This window comes from Polypterus senegalus, chromosome 8, assembly GCF_016835505.1.
Source record: "Polypterus senegalus isolate Bchr_013 chromosome 8, ASM1683550v1, whole genome shotgun sequence".
Classification (NCBI taxonomy): Eukaryota; Metazoa; Chordata; class Cladistia; order Polypteriformes; family Polypteridae; genus Polypterus; species Polypterus senegalus.
Window position 1 is genome coordinate 45,508,608 of NC_053161.1, and position 19,548 is coordinate 45,528,155.

A 19,548-nucleotide genomic window follows, 5' to 3' on the forward strand; every position below is an offset into this window, starting at 1 on the left:
ATTCCTTTAAGGCTGTAATAGAATGCTTTTGAAGAATGCTCCCTCTAAGGTATTTTGCTGAGGAGTGATTTAAAGATACAATGCCTGATTCTCCTGCCTGATTACTGATTTGTCCTGTGTTTTTGAAGAGGATAAATTTCTTTCTTTAATTACGATGTTGATTTCTGCCACTATAATTAGTGATGTGTATGACTGGCTAGTGACATGTATCAGTGTTAATCATAAACCTAGATGCAAAACGGACATTGAAACAGATAAATGCTGAAGAACTGACTACAGAAAAAAAATGACAAAAATTCTGGCACTCCTTGTGTAGTGGGGTGCCCCTTTGGCACTGAATCCAGAAGAACAGCCATGGGCTGCACACTACGTCCCCGTAACACTTGGTGCAAAGCTTCCTGAGCCCGTGTAGGCTGTGATGCATCAATCATCACCTGGAGCACTTCCGGGTGGGTGATAAGAGGAGCCAACAGCCAATACTGGAGGTGCCAGAGTCGGGAGGAGGACAAAGCTGCCTGGGAGAAGTGGAGGAAGAAGAGTGTGGTTTGGTGTTTTCTTTTTGTATGTTTTGGAGACTGTTTAGTGCCTGTGGTACATGGGGAAGACGTGCCCCACGGGTGAAGAAATTTTTTTTTTTTTAATTTTCATGTGCCTCTGGTGTCAATGTGTGTCGGGTCGGCGCTGATATAGCGCCTTTATTCCACAAGCTATAAGAATAAGTAATGTTTTGTTAATTTTATTTTGACTGTAACTCTTCAAAAGAAAGACATTAAAGCACCCTCGTTGCACACTATTGTCAGTTGCTATTTGTTCTAGACAGTCGTCAGTGTTTACCTCTCGGCAGTTCAAAGTTACTCTAAGGAAAACCTTTTGCCCTTTGGTAAAAATGCTAAGAGTTTAACATTCAGCTGTGGGCTAATGAGTATGCCTACATTTGCCTGTGGACTCTTGTGAAGCAATGCCTGAGTAGAACTGAAGCCACACCAGAAACAGTGCCGTTGCTGGGCAAACAGATCATCTAACCACATGTAGCCAATATTTTTAAATTCCAGTGCAAGGCTGAGCTCCTTCCCACCACCGAAGTAGCATTCTGCAAATCCAAAGCACAACTTATATTTTTATCATTGAACATCTGAACATCTCTGCACTGCACCAACACCCAAAAGGCTCACATTTTAACAGGAAATGACGGAATAGTTTCTGATAAACCTTCAGGAACTCTTTTCTGATTCACTGCAAAAGAAGCTGGTTATTAAATCAGAAATAAATACCTCATTTGAATAAATACCACAAACGTTTCTTTTTTAAAATGCTCTTTACTCTTCATTTATGAAGTAGAAGATAATTAACAATGAGTTTAGCTTCCAATCAGTGAAACTGATTTCTCACCTCTATATTTTTTCATCATTTAGTAGCTGCTTAAAAAGTTTTGAAGAATCGAGGGGTTCTAAATCTTTGCTATCCATTTTGTTAATTATTTAAGAAAAGTCAAAGCCGAAAGGAATTTATGGCACATTAGAATGTTAGCAGCTACATGGAAATAGAACATCGAATTTGATGAAATGTTTCATAAATGAAAATAATTCATTTTCAGTTAATAAATCAATTAAGATCAAAACCCTGCAGCCAGAATAGCCCTCCAGGACCTAAATGGCAGATTGGAAGTATAATTATGATAAAATGACGTATTCATTTACAAAAAAAAAACACATATAGGCGATTTAGCACACTTAGTGTGTCAATCCCTAGAGATCTAATTTTTTGTAAAATGTTTACAAATAATGATCGAAAGTCACCAAACAACTACTGTCTACTATACTCGCTGTTAATTCTTTCCTTGCATCTGTCATTCTCTCTATAAATAGAGACTTTTAATGATTGTGTAAAGGTTTCCGCTAACTAACTACTATCAGAACCATGGTATTCTAGTTAAAGACCCAAAGTAACTACTAGCATCCAACCTACTGATGTTTCTAATTGTTAGCACTTTTATTGTGCCATCTCTTCATCTCTGTTTGCTTAATCCAGAAAGGTTCAACTTCTTAAATTAAGTGTGGTAGTGCTTCTCTACAGTTATACCTTTTCATAATATTAAACTGTACATGAGTTCTCAAAGGTGTATTGAGTAGTTTAAGGACTTGAAGTATTATTCAGTAATTTGAAAAACTGAGAATAAGAAGATTTTAAGAATGCAAAATAGTAGTTTTCAGGTTTTTAATTTTCTGCATTATAAATACACTAGCCAACCCGCAGTGTACCATACGCCGCATAATCATGCCGATTTTTTTTATGATTTTTAAGCACAGGGAGAAAATTAACATTTGAAAAATCGGTAATGTAATAAATCAGCAAGAAAAGCAACATTGTAACAATGCACGGAATGAACCAACACACAATCGTCCATGACTGAAAACTGGCAGACCGCCATCGTGCCTTGTCCTGCCAGATGGAGGGATGCAAGTGCACTGCGCTCAGGCGTGTGTGGAACAGGAGGAGAGGAGAAGGGTGTCCATTCCGCTCCCTCCGTTATGCCAGTCTGCTGATATCTCGTTCAGTATGCACTGCCCGCTCATGTGCCCACCTCCAACTCGTCACCTGAGTCGTCGTCTTTACACAGTCCAGATGTACCTGTGACTGACGTAGACGTTTCATTGCTCTGTGTGGTTTGGGCTGCTTTTCTATATATAATCCACCAAGACACCCGACCACGGTAGGAGCGAGATGGGAGGGGGTGTGTACAAAGGGTTGGGACTAAACCAGTGGGACCGTATGAGTCGCACTTAGTGGGAATTCCATGGTTTGCAGCCCAAATGGGGTTCAACGGCTTACCCACGCCGGGTAGACACACGCGCAATATCATGCATAATTATTTATTGAATGCTAAACACTTCTGGAAAGACACGGTTGTCTGAAACGGGTTGGTGTGAGAATACAACAGTAAGTGAATGAAAAGATGGAACCCTGGAGAGAGCAAAATACAACACAATAGTGAACCCGCGGCATAACAAATGCCGCATAATTATTTATTGATAGTTGAACACTTCTGGAAAGACACAGTTGTCTAAAAGGGAGGGTTTGAGGATACAACAGAAAGTGAATGAAAAGATGGAACTCTGGAGAGAGCAACATATAATTGTCCGTGAGTGAAGAAGACGCATGTTTGTCGCGGATGCGAATTGCTGTATGTAGCGTGTAAAACAGTTTGCTATGGTGCACGCGGTCGTGCGTTGTAAACGAAAACTCATTTTTTAAAGACTGCTTACTTCATTGTGTTTTAACCTCAGTTGTAAAGGATTGTTTTAAGGATTCCATGGGATACCCCTCGCAAACCGTTTTACACGCTGCATATGGCGATTCACCTCCGCGAGAAACACGCCTCTATGAACAGTCAACGTGGCTCGGAGGTGCCAGGAGTTGGTGGGCGTGGCTCCTTCCTGCGTGCGCCATAGGTGTCTTACTTGTCGGCGGCTCAGTGAATCGCCGCCCCTTCCAGCGTGCTTTCCATGGTTGTCTTGCCTTAGTGAATTATATATATAGGTTATGCCTCAGATAATTTTATGTATCATTTTAAAACAATTTGGCATCAATCAAAATTTTGATCAAACTCACCTGAAAAATCCCTCAAGTGCATCATCAATGGTATTCTTGACTTGTATAATGTGACATCCACTAACACACACCAAACATCTAGGCTTAAAACAAAACGAGATGTGCCGGTTCACTTTTCACTGTTCACACTGCTCAGACTGTATTTGTATGCAGTCTTGCCCCAAACACATCTTACGATAAGGTCATCAAACCATTAACTCTTTGAGCATAATTTCTCAAGTGAGGAACAATGAGGAGTTGAGGTCTGTTCCAGCTAAATGAAAACAGACAGCAGTTACAGTACATGGGTGTATCCGCTTAGTTACAAGATAATGACAAAGTAAGTAATGCATAATGCTTGAGTTTGAAAAAAGAAAAACAAAACAAAAGTAATAGCAAAAACAGTAAAAAAAACAAAAAAAAAACAGTCTTTTATTAACTCTAGTTCTGTTCATCACTTAATAAACAGTTCACTACATTTAAGATTACTAATGTGCACTTACATACAGCAGTACTATTCATTTTGTTTCTCCATGCAAAATGCTACATAAACCGTATCTGTAATAAGTAAAATAAAATAATGCAGTAAATAAGCTTTTTAAAATAGCAACCTAACAAATATTTACAGTCATTACTTTGTACTGTTCCTTTTTTAACTTTATTTAACCCTGTAATGTAATATGCACATTTTGTTTCTTTAGGCTATTACTACAGGCAACTCATTAATTTTCAGGCATTAATTAGGTAGCGTGGTGTAGTGGTAAAAGGTTTGGACGTCAAACTCTGAGGTTGTGGGTTCAAATCCCACTACTGACAACTGCGCGACCATAAGCGGGTCACTTGACCTGCCTGTTGGAAAACGAAAAAGAAATGTAACCAGTTAGTGAACTTGGATAAAGGCATCAGCCAAATATGTAAATGTGATCTTATTTCATGCAAACACACAGAAAACAAGATACAAAACCACTTTGTCTTGAATTAAAATTTGTACATGTAACACCTAGTAAAAATTAGTTTGCACATAAATTCTAACAAATTTTGTGATGTGGTGTTGGGTTGAAAGTAGGTTGTCAATAGTAAGGGCACCACCACCAGAGCAGGGCACAGGATAGGGTTTAGCACCAAAACCTCTTGAGACAGAGAGGATGACAATGGCTACAGTATACAGCGGATCCTTCACATGCAGGAGAGCTACTTTGGAGACTTGGCTCTTTAGGGGGGGGAAATGAAATCACAAAAGTGCAATCTATGCCATTACACTACCATAGTCAAAATGATACAGTGCAAGATTATTTAAGACAAGCAAAACACATTTTTATTTAAAGAGAATTCAGATGTAAATTAACTACATTTTTTCACATATTAAATATAAAATGGTACTCTACTCACATTGATTGAGTTTTCATTTGCTACAAGTGCAACAGCTACTGATGCTCCAAAAGAGAATCCACAAATACTTATTCGGTCACTGCATATCCTAGGATGGCTCTGAAGGAATTCAAATGCTGCCTAATTTAAAATGCAAATTAAATGCTGTGAATAGAAGTTTCATAATGCATTTAAAATACTTATTTTAAATAACTACGAACAATCTAGTTCAGCACGGGTTTATCTTTCTTATTTTTAGCAAAATGCACCTGGTGGGAAAAATATTTTGTAGCTTCATATTTTTTCATATGTCAACACATACAGTATATTTATGGTGTATGGGAAAATGTCTGTTCATTTTATTTTCATAACCTGTTTTGTCAAATTTAACAGCGCACGCACTACTAGTTGAGCTAATTTTATTTTCTCATTATGGGGCCAATATTTACATTCTGGAATGCTTTCTCATCAGCAAAATAAATTAAATTTCTGTTAGATCAAAAGATCAACGATTTGCCTTCACTTTTTGGTAAAAAGAGTACAACAAGAATCAGGTGAAAAAAATCACCAGAAGCATATTTTAATACCACGTTAACGCTTTTTATTGCTCAGTAAAATGTTAATCAGAATCTACTGTCTTTTTTCTAATTTCCAAATCACACAATTCATTCATCTACAGAAACTCTCATAGGAACTTATTGATATTTTTAATTAAAGTATATATTAGATTACACAAATTCCCCCAAACCAATTATCTTTGATCAATTCATGTCTACATTCTGTCTCTTTTTAAATCATTCACAGTCAAATGGGCTAATGCAAAGAGTATATCAGGAACTTGAAACATTTCTCACTATACAGTAGCTGGAGTGATCTATTGCTTATAAATTCTGAATGCTCAAAATTTACATCTTCTATTTTAATGGTTAGTACTTCTAATTCAGTGCTACCTAGTCTTTCGGATTACTTGATAAATTTGTACGGCAATTGTAACCAAATGAGATAGCACTAAATAAGTGGAACCTCTGGTAAAAATTTCTCTTTTTTTACTTTATTGATTTTATTAAAATCACACAACATTCCATACAAATAAATAAATTTTTACAAAAACAGGATCAAAAACAATAACCCCCACACCTGTAAAATTTCAGTAATAACAAATTATAAAATTAGGCAGAAAGCGTGAAAAGCAGGTCCTATTACTTACAAATTAGCTTTACTTTTGTGCTTTTTGCCAGCAGAACAACCAAGACAGATTTGAAGTTTTTGATTAGGACCAAGAGATGTCCTTGGGCTCATGACTCTTCAGAGTATACTCTACATCTCCAATTCTCTGTACATAACAGAACTAAACCAACTATAAACAAAAGTCTCACGAAATGGAGCACTGAGACATAAATATTTTCATCGTCTTTAAAGACACTCATAAAGTGTCTTTAAAAGGTAAAATTGGATTCTTCTGTGAATATAACAAAAAAAATGCAGAAATGGTGCAGAAACATTACAGGAAACGATCAAAAGACCCAGCAGAGCCCCTTCCTAAGATAAGGTCTTTGGACACAGCCATCAGGCTTGAGTGGGTACCGGGTGTGAAACTGAGACTGAAATTGCATAACATGAAAATATTCAGAGCAAACCCAAGATCTAGCCACCTGATCCATCTATATATTGTAAAAGAATATCAACACACTGAAAAAGGTTTGGGGCACCCATCCATATATTGTTCCTGGCTGCAAAAGGTTTAAAGCCAACACAAGGATAGTTGTTTGGTTGAGTTCCTAGAATGAGCTGAACTAGGTTGGAGAGATGGATATTTTATAGGCTGTAAACCAGAAGTGATGGCATTTGACCAGAACAGGAAATTACATCAGTCTGGGTGCAGGAACAGGAAGTGACATTAAATCAGGCAAGTTTTCCCGTATTTGGCCCGCAGAGATAACAGAAATAGGTTTAGAGCACCCTGCCACCCCCTGGCCCGGCGGGTAATTACCTCCACTTGGTCCATTCAGCTCGCTCCTAGTCACACATATTTGACAATATATATATACACTAAATGAAAAGTAGTACTGAAATATAGTCATAAGAATGTACATACATTAAGTTTTCTTAAAAATATCTATATTTTCTCCCCATGCAAAAACAATCTCCTGTATGTTTTACCTCAAAATATTTTTCTGTAATATTTCCAGAATGCATTGATTTTGCCTGGCTTGATAAAAAATCCAAAGCAAGCACAGCATAACCATGAGATGCTAGCAGAGAAGATCGATACTCTGTTATTCCACTGCCTCCTCCTCCCCACATGTCTAGAATTCCAGGAAATGGTCCAGGACCTAAGAAGAGAGTAATATATTTATTTCCTTTTTGTAACTACTGTCTAATTTGCACATTAAAGAACAAACAATCGTATAATTTTACCTGGTGGAATAAAAAGAGTTCCACGAATGCCTTTCTCTTTAACATCTACTCTAGAAACTCCTGGAGCAATATACCAGCGCTCTATTATGGCACGTGCCAGTGGAGGTTCTTCGAAACATTTGCTGATGTGCCCTTTGTAAACTGATATGTTTAATATAAATGGAGTAAGAACATCTACTTTTCTTAATCTGAAATGAAAAGAAAAACAATTGTTGGACTTGGTTGTTCTGCCATGCACATGTTTTATTGCAATTTTTATCAAATGCTATGTTAAGCTATGGAGATGAAAACTATGTAATATGTTAAGTATTAGCTATGTTACCTGTCAAAGACAGGTAATAGGATATTTTTTAAACTATTTGTTATCTCTTGCCGAAGTGTGCCTTCCTCTGTATCCTTGTGTGTTTGAAACTCTCTTGTCTAGTCTCTTGCACTTCTTCTGTTAAGTGCATTCCCATAAAGCCTGCTTCTCAGGCTTTGTCATTTCAAGGCACCTTGCGCACTTTCTGTGAACTTTTTGACTCTTCACTTGCTTCTTAAGCCTTTACTCATCCTTGTGCGTTTCACACACACGCTTCCTCTTTCGATCGCATCACCAAAGCCAAACTGACCAATCAAAATGCTCAAAGGGATCAAACATACACACACTGACCTAAGTGTTTTGTTATATAGTAGATCTGTAATTCAGATCCTTTTCACACTTACACATTAGTGTGATTTTGATAAAGCCAGAAACAGAAAAAATGCATATACAGTATACAAAACCGTTTGGGACCAAAAAGATTTTGTGTCATTAAATTTTATAAAAAGCACAGAAAATTACAAACACGCTCAGGAAAAAAAGACTTTCAAAAGCATGTTAATAATTTTTTAAACCATTACATAGCTTCTACTCATCAGAAATGAGAACTGAAGATGCTGGATTTCATCATTTTTGGGGATTTCAGAGAATATGTATAAGAGCAGCAGTGGATATCAAATTACACTATTTTATTATGATAAAGTTTAAAATTTCCAAAATATAATGAGCTCACCACATGCTAACAGCCAATTAACGCAGCCTAACAACACTGGTACTTATATGAATGCTTTCCAGGTATGGTGAGTTTAGTCCTTTTTTCCCCTTTCTTCTCTCATCAGACAGATACAATTCTCTTTAGTTTGTATGGTAAAAATACACCTGCATTAGTTATTCTTTATGGCAGCATCACATGTATTGTACTGAGCCTGTCCTTATGACTTAAGACTAAATCAGATTTGATCTGAGTTTCCAAGAGTTAGTGAGAAAATGGAAATTGCAAACCTACACAACCATGATCACAAGAGTATTGCTTTACAACTACCCCTAACTCGCTAAGATTATGTAAATGAAGTCTGCAACAGGAAATCTGGAAAAATCATTTAGTATGGAGCCTTTACATATACCACAAAGTTACCATAATTTTATTGCAGTAGTTTAATAGCCACTGGTGTGAACTAGACAAAACACTATAAGTCATCTTAATTTAGCTAGTCAAGATAAAAAACTCTTTGTCTAACATGCAGAAACATGTAGTGTTTCATGTACCAACAGAGTATAATAATGTCTGTATTAGTTCACAATAATTTAAATTAATTCAGGATTAGCTGTGTTTTAATAAATCTATACTAATAAAAGGAAAAGCCCTCACTGGCTCACTCACTCACTCATCACTAATTCTCCAATTTCCAGTGTAGGTGGAAGGCTGAAATTTGGCAGGCTCATTCCTTACAGCTTACTTACAAAAGTTGGGCAGGTTTCATTTCGAAATTCTACGTGTAATGGTCATAACTGGAAGCTATTTTTATTCATATACTGTAATAGACTGCAGCTCGATGGCCGTGGGGAGCGGAGTTGCATGTCGCATCATCACGCCTCTCACGTAATCACATCAACTGACTGTGAGCGCAGTACGTAGAAAACAAGTAAGAGCGCCAAAGGGCGCTGAAGAAAAAACGCATACAAGCATATACATAAGTGCAGCTACTGCGAAAACAAAGCACGGTGTAAACCATAAGTTTAAATTAAGTTTATGGACACGGGGTATAAACGAGACATTGGATCACTTTGTAACGGAGGTAAAATTGCTGTAGCTAGAAACTTTTAAGTGCTGACTCTTAGCTAACATTAAATAAAGCTATGGACATCGCAACATCACACAAGAGAGCAGCTCACGTGAACAGACTGAACGCAGTACGAGTGATCACTTCCATGAATCAAATCTGTTCAAAAGACCCATTACACAATTGACCAGGTAGGAAAAGAATATGCTCCAAGCTGAGCTCCACAGCTAACGTGGTCTTGCGGAAGCAACTTCGTCAAGTGTTTATTTACAATGTTTACAAAAGTCCAGTGTCACTCAGACACAAACAAACCCCAACACATAGTCCTGGCCTCACAATGCCTTTTTTCAGGCCGCACACCTCTCTTGCCTCGTCCTCTTCCACCCGACTCTAGCCTCGAATGAAGGGAGACGGCCCCTTTTATACACTCCCCGGATGAGTTCCAGGTGCTTCTGACACACCCCTGTTGGCCACGCCTACGTGTGGCGGAAGTGTTGACTGCTCTCCTGGCAGTTCCCCGGGTGTCCTCTTAATTCTTCCCCCAAGGCATTGGGGCACCTCCTGGCAGTGACCACGGGCCCCTACAGGGTGGGGCTTCTATTCCCTCAACCCGTGGCCCCCAGAGCAACCAGGAAGGTGGCCCCCACATGATCCAGGGTGGGCCTTGACCCTCTTCCAGTCCCTCACGGAGTCCCGGCCGAGTCGTTGCCCCTGGCATCCCTGACAACACCTTTCGACAACTGCCAATGCCTCTTAAACATCTTAGATTGACAGGTGACGATTTCAGTAGTGGACACTTTGATGTTTATGAATGTTTAAACTCTTAAAAGCTGGATGTGAAGTTATCGATGAAACCGGTTGTATACTTACAACTCTTGACAGATGCCGAATGTCTCTTCAACACCAGTCCTACAAATACTGTCGTAATTGAAACAAACCATGAAACTCAAACCGATTATGACAGCAGCAATCCAAGCTGTGAGATTTGAAACAAGATTACTGTTCACATGGCCAACTGTACGTTGCATGCTCAAGAGTAAGCTCAGCACACAGCTTGGTCATGTTACAACCGGAGGGCTGAACTGACAACATGGTATACAAAGAGATCCTTAACTAATAATTATTGGTATATTTTCCCTCAGTTTAAAAAGGTTTAATTTTCTTCTTAATAAAAGTTTTAATGCAGTACTTTGCCGCTGGGAAGCGCGGGTATTTTGCTATGTATATATATATATATATATGACAGCAACACTCATAACAGTGACAAAACAATGACATTGACAATAATGTTATGTTATTTTTAAAATGTTTCCTTTTCTTTTTCATAACTTCTTTAACACACTACTTCTCCGCTGTATTTTGCTAGTATATATATATGTGTGTATGTATGTGTGTATGTGTGTATATATAAATATATATGTATGTTTATGTGTATTTATGTATGTGTACAGTATATGTATATATGTACATGTGTGTGTGTGTGTATGTATGTGTGTATATGTATGTGTATATATATATGTTGATATGTATATATATATATATGTATACATGTGTATATGTAGATATGTGTGTGACGATGCGGGTTCGACTCCATGCTCCTATGGCTGTTCAGGAGCCCTTGAACCCACCACCGTCGATAATGTCACCGAGATGAGCTGACACATAGGGACAAATCTCTCATGGCCAGGGGATATTCCATAAAGTGCTTTTATTTAAAACAATCGAAAAAAAATAAGTGCAGAGTCAAAGTTCAATAAATAAATCCATAAAATCCATTGTCCAGTGGGGTTAAAATCAACAATTAATAAATCCTTTAAAACGCAAGGTTAATATATGCAGCACTTAAAACGCAGTATCTTTCTCTCCGTTTACTCTCCAGCCCACCTCTGTCTCTTTCTCCCCGGCTCTCCATTACTCGCAGCCAGCAGAGACCAACAACCACGAGCTCCTTCAGTTAACCTCTGTCTTGGCCTCCATCAGGAAGTCACTGCCAGACTGTCGAGGTCAACTCTCCGCCCTCGATCCTTCGCGCACCCGCAGTCGCTCCTCAGATCCTTCGGGACGACACCTCTCCTGCTCACCCCACTCACTGGTTCATTCAATGGGGCGAACTAGCCCCTAGAGCGCAACAGAATAACACTCCTTCGCGGGACCCCAGCACATGGCGTTTCCACCTTCCAGGTGGCCGGATCGTCACCACCTGACTGCTGTTTTACGACCTCTTTTCCGCTTTTCTCTCTCCATCAACCTTTCGCCTTTCTCTCTTCCTCTCCGATTTCTCTTATCTTTTTCTCCAATTTCTCTTATCTTTTTCTACGATTTCTCATCTCCGATTTCTCTTATCTTTTTCTACGATTTCCCCCACCCCCTTCTGGTGTACCTTCATTTATATATACACACCTCTGCCTCCATGGGCACAGCGTCTTAATTACACACTGCAGGAAGCCAATGAGGCAAACAAGAACGGCCGCACCCTCACATGCAGATGCGACTCGCTCCAATCATCCCATTAACTCCCCATGGTTGTGCAATCGCGCCCACGGAGAACGACATGGCTATACGGAGGATAAAAAAAACCTGACTTTTTTTGTAAGCCGCGGACCCGCTATACCACATACCTCCCCTCTTAAAGCCCCAGTTGCTCGGGTAGGCTCCACATCTTCCCAACCCAGTGCAACTGGCGGTCCAGGTCCGCAGCTCGGCCACTCTACTACTGCACTAAAACAAACAAAAGCACTAAAAACAATCCCATTATAAAACCAACCCAAACTCCGTTTGTAAAACCAGGACATTTAAAAGAATAAGAACTTTTAAAAAGACCATAAAAGCAAACAATAAATAAATGTCAATTATAAAAGCTCAGTCCTTTAAAAATGTCCTCCTCCGGCTTGGGTCTGTGGGTTCTTCATTAAATCTGGTATCAATCCCTCTGGCTCATTTCTGTCTCTTCTTCGGTCCCCACTGCCAGCTCATCCCACCGCTGCCACCAAAATCTGACGATGCGGGTTCGACTCCATGCTCCTATGGCTGTTCAGGAGCCCTTGAACCCACCACCGTCGATAATGTCACCGAGATGAGCTGACACATAGGGACAAATCTCTCATGGCCAGGGGATATTCCATAAAGTGCTTTTATTTAAAACAATCGAAAACAAAAAGTGCAAAAGTGCAGAGTCAAAGTTCAATAAATAAACCCATAAAATCCATTGTCCAGTGGGGTTAAATTCAAAAATTAATAAATCCTTTAAAATGCAAGGTTAATATATGCAGCACTTAAAACGCAGTGTCTTTCTCTCCGTTTACTCTCCAGCCCACCTCTGTCTCTTTCTCCCCGCCTCTCTATTACTCGCGGCCAGCGGAGACCAAAAACCACGAGCTCCTTCAGTTAACCTCCGTCTTGGCCTCCATCAGGAAGTCACTGCCAGACTGCCGAGGTCAACTCTCCACCCTCGATCCTTCGCGCACCCGCAGTCGCTCCTCAGATCCTGCGGGACAGCACCTCTCCTGCTCACCCCACTCACTGGTTCATTCAGTGGGGCGAACTAGCCCTTAGAGCGCAACAGAATAACACTCCTTCGCGGGACCCCAGCACATGGCGTTTCCACCTTCCAGGTGGCCGGATCGTCACCACCTGACTGCTGTTTTACGACCTCTTACTGCATCTGCTTTTCTCTCTCCATCAACCTTTCGCCTTTCTCTCTTCCTCTCCGATTTCTCTTATCTTTTTCTCCGATTTCTCTTATCTTTTTCTACGATTTCTCATCTCCGATTTCTCTTATCTTTTTCTACGATTTCCCCCACCCCCTTCTGGTGTACCTTCATTTATATATACACACCTCTGCCTCCATGGGCACAGCGTCTTAATTACACACCGCAGGAAGCCAATGAGGCAAACAAAAACGACCGCACCCTCGCGTGCAGGTGCGACTCGCTCCAATCACCCCATTAACTCCCCGCGGTTGTGCAATCGTGCCCACGGAGAACGACATGGCTATACGGAGGATAAAAAAAACCTGACTTTTTTTGTAAGCCGCGGACCCGCTATACCACAATGTGTATATGTAGATATTTGTATATATGTATATGTATATTGTGTGGCTTGTACCTCCTCCAGACCACGAGGGGGCGATTGCCCTGGTTATGTTGGGGGCCACGGGTAAAGAGCTTGGAAGCCCAGCCCTGTAGGGAACCGTGGCCACCACCAGGCGGCACCACGGTGCCTGAACAACCTTGGAGCCTAGCACTTCCGCCACACCAGGAAGTGCTGGGGGGAAGAAGACAGGGGACACCCGGAGGGCTTCCGGGTGCGCAGCTGGCACTTCCGCCACACTGGGGCGTGTCTGCGGAGGAGTGCCGGGAAGCAGCTGGAGCCCATCCAGGTTCCTATTTAAGGGGCCGTCTCCCTTCAGTCGAGAGCGGAAGTCGGGAGGAAGTGGACAGAGCTGGAGAGAGGACTGGAGGCGGCCAAGAGAGAGGCACGAAGGACTGTGTGGCCTGGACTTTGGGGGATCAGAGCTGGAGGCACTGGGGGTGCACATGAAGTAAATTCTTGTAAATATTGTAAATAAAGGGTGTGTTGGGTGAACCTAAGATGTCTGTCTGTCTGCGTCCGGGCCAGCGTTCACAATATATATGTTTATATGTGTGTCTGTCTGTGTGTGTGTGTGTATATATATATATATATATGGCAGCAAAACTTATAACAGTGACAAAACAATTACATTGACAATCATGTTACGTTATTTTTAAAATGTTTCCTTTTCTTTTTCATAACTTCTTTAACACACTACTTCTCCACTGCGAAGCGCAGGTATGTTGCTAGTAAATAAATAAAATTTAAATTGATGGACTTGCATGCATTACTACTAAAACTCAAATTAATGGTAAACAGTTGTGCTCTGATTAAATAATCACAACATGTTTCAGAAGTTGTCTGTTCAGCCAAGGATATGAACATGCCAATAACAAAGCTGAATCTATGTTTTGTAAAATGCTGCCTGTACTCTGTTTTATCTTGGTAGAGTAATATATATATATTGCTCTACTTTCCCCTATTGTATTACTATTATGTAGCCTTAGAATGCCTAATCTCACAGACTTACCACTGTTTATAAGGTATTATTGTATATAACTTATCCCCACCTTCCCTTCTATATCTATAACCTCATGCAATTAGATGTAGTAAAAAGACAAGCAGGAGTTAAGTTACACATAAAATAATGTATTATTGATAATATTCATAAATAATAACAAAATGCAAAGTACATTTGAATATTGACAACCATACAACCTGATATAATGGTGATGTATAATTCAGGTGGCACACAGACTTGTAGTTATTTAAAATGTCTCTAGTTAAGGCATCATTGGTGCTCAGCTTTCAGCCACATGTCTGTTCAAAATGGCTGAAGCTGTGCTCTTGATTGTGTTGTCTTCAGTTCATGGTGTGATGGTCTTCTTCAGTTGTTAGCAAGAGAAAGATATTTCTACATCATCACAGGTTAGCAAGAGAGATGCTTCTTCATCATATATTGGTTAGAGAGAGAAAATGTTGTTGAGGAAGCAAATTTATAGGTTTTCTGTCCAACTCCCTACAGCCAATAGGATATCATGGTACTTAAAGGCCTCTGAGACAAGCCAATTCCAAACAGCCATATCTCAGACCAATGGGTGGAAATAGTACACCTTAACAACTGCAACCCCCCCAAGACCATATATTAAGCTAACCTGGCTTTATGTGGGGGATGGGAGAAAAGACTTTTATATTTTTTCTTTTTACTTTCTTTATCTTGTAAAGCACTTTGAGCTATCATTTTCATGAAAACATGCTATATAACTTAATGTTGTTGTTGTTGTCTTTATGCTCAAAGGATTGTGTAGCTGTGTTTACCCAAAATTACCAAAGTTCTGCAGCTGCAATATAATTAATGGGATTCAGGCTAAGCTTGACATGTTGAAATGATTCCACAAACAAAATAAAGGATAAATAATAAGTAAAAATAAGTACTTATTAAATAAATATTTAATACAGAAAATAGAGAAAAAATGATGCAGCAAAAAAAAGAAAAGTTTTTGTTTAAGAAAAGTTCTGCTTAAAGCTTATATATCTTGTTTCATTCCTTAAGTTTTCCTACAGTTGAACCATTTCTAAACGGTCAGAAAACTGTATGTCTATCCCATTTTCATACAGTAAAGGGTCTTTCAGTTCCTGCTAGCACTGGCACCTTTTCTAAACAACAACTGACTCAATTAACACACTGTAGTGTAGATATAGCAAGAACGTTCCATCTCATATTAACTTGCAGAGGGTAAAAGACTAAACCATATTCTAATAGTTATTCTTCTACAGGAGTCAAGCAAACACTATATTAATTTAAGTTTAAACATTAACTTTCTAAGATTATCTCTTACAGAATGGTTAAACACATTTTAGCAAGACCTAGATTGAGGTCCTAAATTGTTTTGTCTGTCCATTCCTTTCATTATTCCTAGTAAGTTTTAGAAAACAAACACTGTTATCTTTTGATTTCATTGAATTGTTTCCAGCTATAGAGAAGCAATATGGGTTTCTAATCATAATTAAAGAAAAGGTTTTTGCTTTATTTGATAATGTAGGAACATGCATCTTATAGAAAATGCAAGTCTTCCTCTGCTGAAGTGAGAAATTATATTTGGTATCTTTTTTCAATAGTTTCATTGCACCTGATTTTAGGCAAAGAAAACTACAAAATAAAACATTGAGATGGGAATGTGTAAACGAGAATACTTTTTAAAATGTATTCACATATCCTTTACAATCTCAGCTGAATGTTGTGTATATCTCTGTTGCCATTTACAGAGCGTTTCAATTTATTACCAGGCACATTCTCACAAACTCTCACTCTCCCATACTAAGATAAATTTAACACTATGAGAACAAAGACATAGTTCCTGAAAAACTCAATTTAATTACTGAAAAATCAATGCAAATTCCACTCTCATATGTATTAGGCAGGGATTCTAAGTCAAGAACTGATCCCAAAAACTTCAAACATTTTAATGTAACACACTTGCATTCCCTGATCTATTCCAAAATAATCAGAATAATCTGAAAATGTCTCAAATATTTTACTTTTTGTAATGATTAAGTAGATTTAAACAGTTGGTATTATGTGTTCTTTACCTGACTGCTTGTGAACTATTTCAAACACTTCATTAATTATTAAACAGCCAGAAATAAGGCAAAGTTAACTTATCTTCCAGCCGGATACCCAACCCTATCAAATAACACTTGAATTAGTAAATGATAGTGTCACATATATTTTATATATGTTTTATATAGTTACATTAAATAATTATGAAAACATAACACTCTAAGTGCAGTTGAATATAAAATGGACCAAATGTTTGACTTTTGTCTTGTCCTTATATACAGTGGTATAGTCTGCAAGATGACAATGATTTACAAGATGAGCATGTCCCCAAGTATTGTGACAACTATGCATACTGCTATCCATTATCACTGGGAGCAAGCGGAATGGGCAAACATACTGCCAAACCAAGGAACTATGGCACCAAAAGAGTCATAGAGACTGAAGCTTGTGACTTCCTCATAAAAACCTTTTTCAAATTCGTCGTGAGTTGGTCAGGCAACTTAACATTCAGACTATGGACAGCCTCATAGCAGCCCCTGAACGACACCAAGCGGCCTTGCAAATTGAGCGCTCAAAATATTCTGATGATCACCATCAGCCGTAGACAAAACACATTGCCATGCCTAAGCCTATCTGTCGTAAGATGGAACCACCATTTGGACCCAAGGAAAACTTCACACCTCTTCCCCAATGTTTTGGGTGTGAGGAGGAGGGCCAAACCACATCATCATGTCCTCACTTCAGTGAGCAAATGAATTGTAGCTGGGAGTGAGCAGAGAGGTGTTGTTTCACCCTCCATCCCTTGTCCCTTCCCTTAACAAAGGGATAGCAATGATAGATTTCGGCAGTAACATTTCCAATGTTGCTTGTCTTTTCATGATCCTATGACAGTGGGAAACAGGGATGACCAGTCTGACCTGCATTCATGGAGAAACTCACTGGTGCAGGTCCACCTCTAGTATAATCACCTACCAGAAGTAATTCATATGATCAGGGTGGATGTTATGCACAGCCCAACCTAAAACTCCACTCTAGAAAAAACACTGGGCATAATTATAAACTGGAAAAATCTGTCTCAAGCTGCCTTCACACTTTCCCAACCAATTACACAAAAGGGTGTGTTTAATCAGGAGAATGTTGGCAGCGTAGCATCGACTCATGCTGATGCCTCTAGGGAGACAGAAGTCAAGCCATCACAGCCTGTCGACTTGCCTACTGAGGTCACCACTAATCCTTTCTCTAATTTACATTTTACAGTTTCAGCAAACTTCAGTGACCTTTAAAAAGGAGCAGTGAAATAATGATTCGCTAAAGCCTGCCTAAATTGTGGCTGTTCTGGTTGACAGCCAATACATGTCTCATGTCCTATGCTGCCGGGTCCTCGCTTTGTATTAAATACTGATTTATTATATCTTGTAGTAGAACATGATGGTGAGATGAGGAGACAACTGCTAGTTCCCAGCACCTACAGATGTCAGGTCTGAAAATTGGCACATGCCCACCTCCTAGGTGCTCATTTCAATGCCAAGAAGACATTAGAGCAGATTAAACTCAGATTTTTTTGGCCTGGAATAAATGAGGAGGTCCGCTGTTTTTGTGCAACACATCCACAATTTAAATTGAAGCAGATTCCTTGGAAGGACAGTGCTCCTCTGATTCCTGTGCTGTTCACTGATATTTCCTTAGAGAGTAAGGGAAGTTGAGATTCCCTCAGTTGGAACTACCTGCTTGGCCGTGGGTTCACTTTGGATATGACCATGACAGTGGCATAAACAACAAAAGGAAGTTGATTGAGTAACATAGAGTGTCGGAGAAACTCGAAAACTCAAATTCACAAAGCCGCAAAGTGCCTAAATAAAAAAGAAGTTGTCAGATATCAAAGTCCCCGTGAAAAGGCGAGTTGTAGCCCACCATCTGAGTGTCATATGAAAGCTCATTAGGGTACATAGAAAACAAAAACACAGTGGGACAAAAGCTCAAAATGTCAACTTTAATCTCGAAATTTCCACTTTAACAGCATTGTTTATTTTGTCCTTAAAGTAGAACATCATAAACTTCATCTTAAAATTGTTTAATTTACCAGTTTCTCACATCCCATCATAACTAAAGCAGCATGTTAAATGCTTTGTTTTGTATGTGTTCTTCTATGTGTGTGAATCATTACGTGGTTCTTAAACGGGCTTTCTCTTCCTTTGACAGGAGACAGAATCCATTACATGTGTGATATTACAGTTCTCTGAATAATTTAAATACTGAGATGTATACCTGATATCATTTCAGTATTTATATCATATCAATTAAAGCATGTATTAAACATGGAAACACAGTGGCGCAGTGATAGTGATGAACTCGCGCCCCATCCAGAGATTGTTCCTGTGGCATGTGCAACCTTCGATGAAATAATTTATTGCAGCAGTACTATCTCTTTCAAACGTATTTACCCCCAATTCCTGCCCTTCCTTTTCCAATCGACATACAATCAGCTCAGTAATAAAGTTAAGCCATGTGTAAGCTTAGAACTCCGATTCTTCAAAACTTTTTTATTCTATCCATCTATTCTTCCAGTGTCGCACCAGCCCCAGCAAGAATACAGCTAGTGCTGCGACACCTTGTTCTCAGATGTTTAATTATTAAAAATACAGATTATTTAAAGGATGTTAACATTTTATCTGTATAATGTAATAAACATATTTTGCTGCATTTCTTCTTAAAAATGATATCATCATATGTAAATACGCTCTTTATAAAGTGGCGCAGTTTTTCCAATATTATAACTGTATCGCAAGTTTACAGTGAGGTAATTGTACTTATAAGTATAAGCAGTTCCACAAGGAGCACTTGATGGACTGTTTGATTGTGTTTATAGTTCTTGGGATGAAACTGTTTCTGAACCGCGAGGTCAGCACAGGAAAGGCTCTGAAGCGTTTGCCTTTTGGGAGCAGTTCCATGGGCAGTGTGCA

General features: G+C 39.2%; 1 protein-coding gene across 2 annotated transcripts in view; it reads right to left on the bottom strand.

The window, feature by feature from the left end:
* LOC120533933 (acyl-coenzyme A thioesterase 5-like) overlaps nt 1-19,548 on the bottom strand; it is a 50,194-nt gene that overhangs the window by 12,655 nt on the left and 17,991 nt on the right. For both annotated transcript variants that reach the window (XM_039761061.1, XM_039761062.1), the window contains exons 4-7: nt 7,375-7,562; nt 7,117-7,289; nt 4,978-5,097; nt 3,610-3,692 (exon numbers count right to left, since the gene is read on the bottom strand). In XM_039761061.1, coding sequence (XP_039616995.1) covers nt 3,610-3,692; nt 4,978-5,097; nt 7,117-7,289; nt 7,375-7,562 — 564 coding nt within the window. The remainder of the gene's footprint in view (nt 1-3,609; nt 3,693-4,977; nt 5,098-7,116; nt 7,290-7,374; nt 7,563-19,548) is intronic.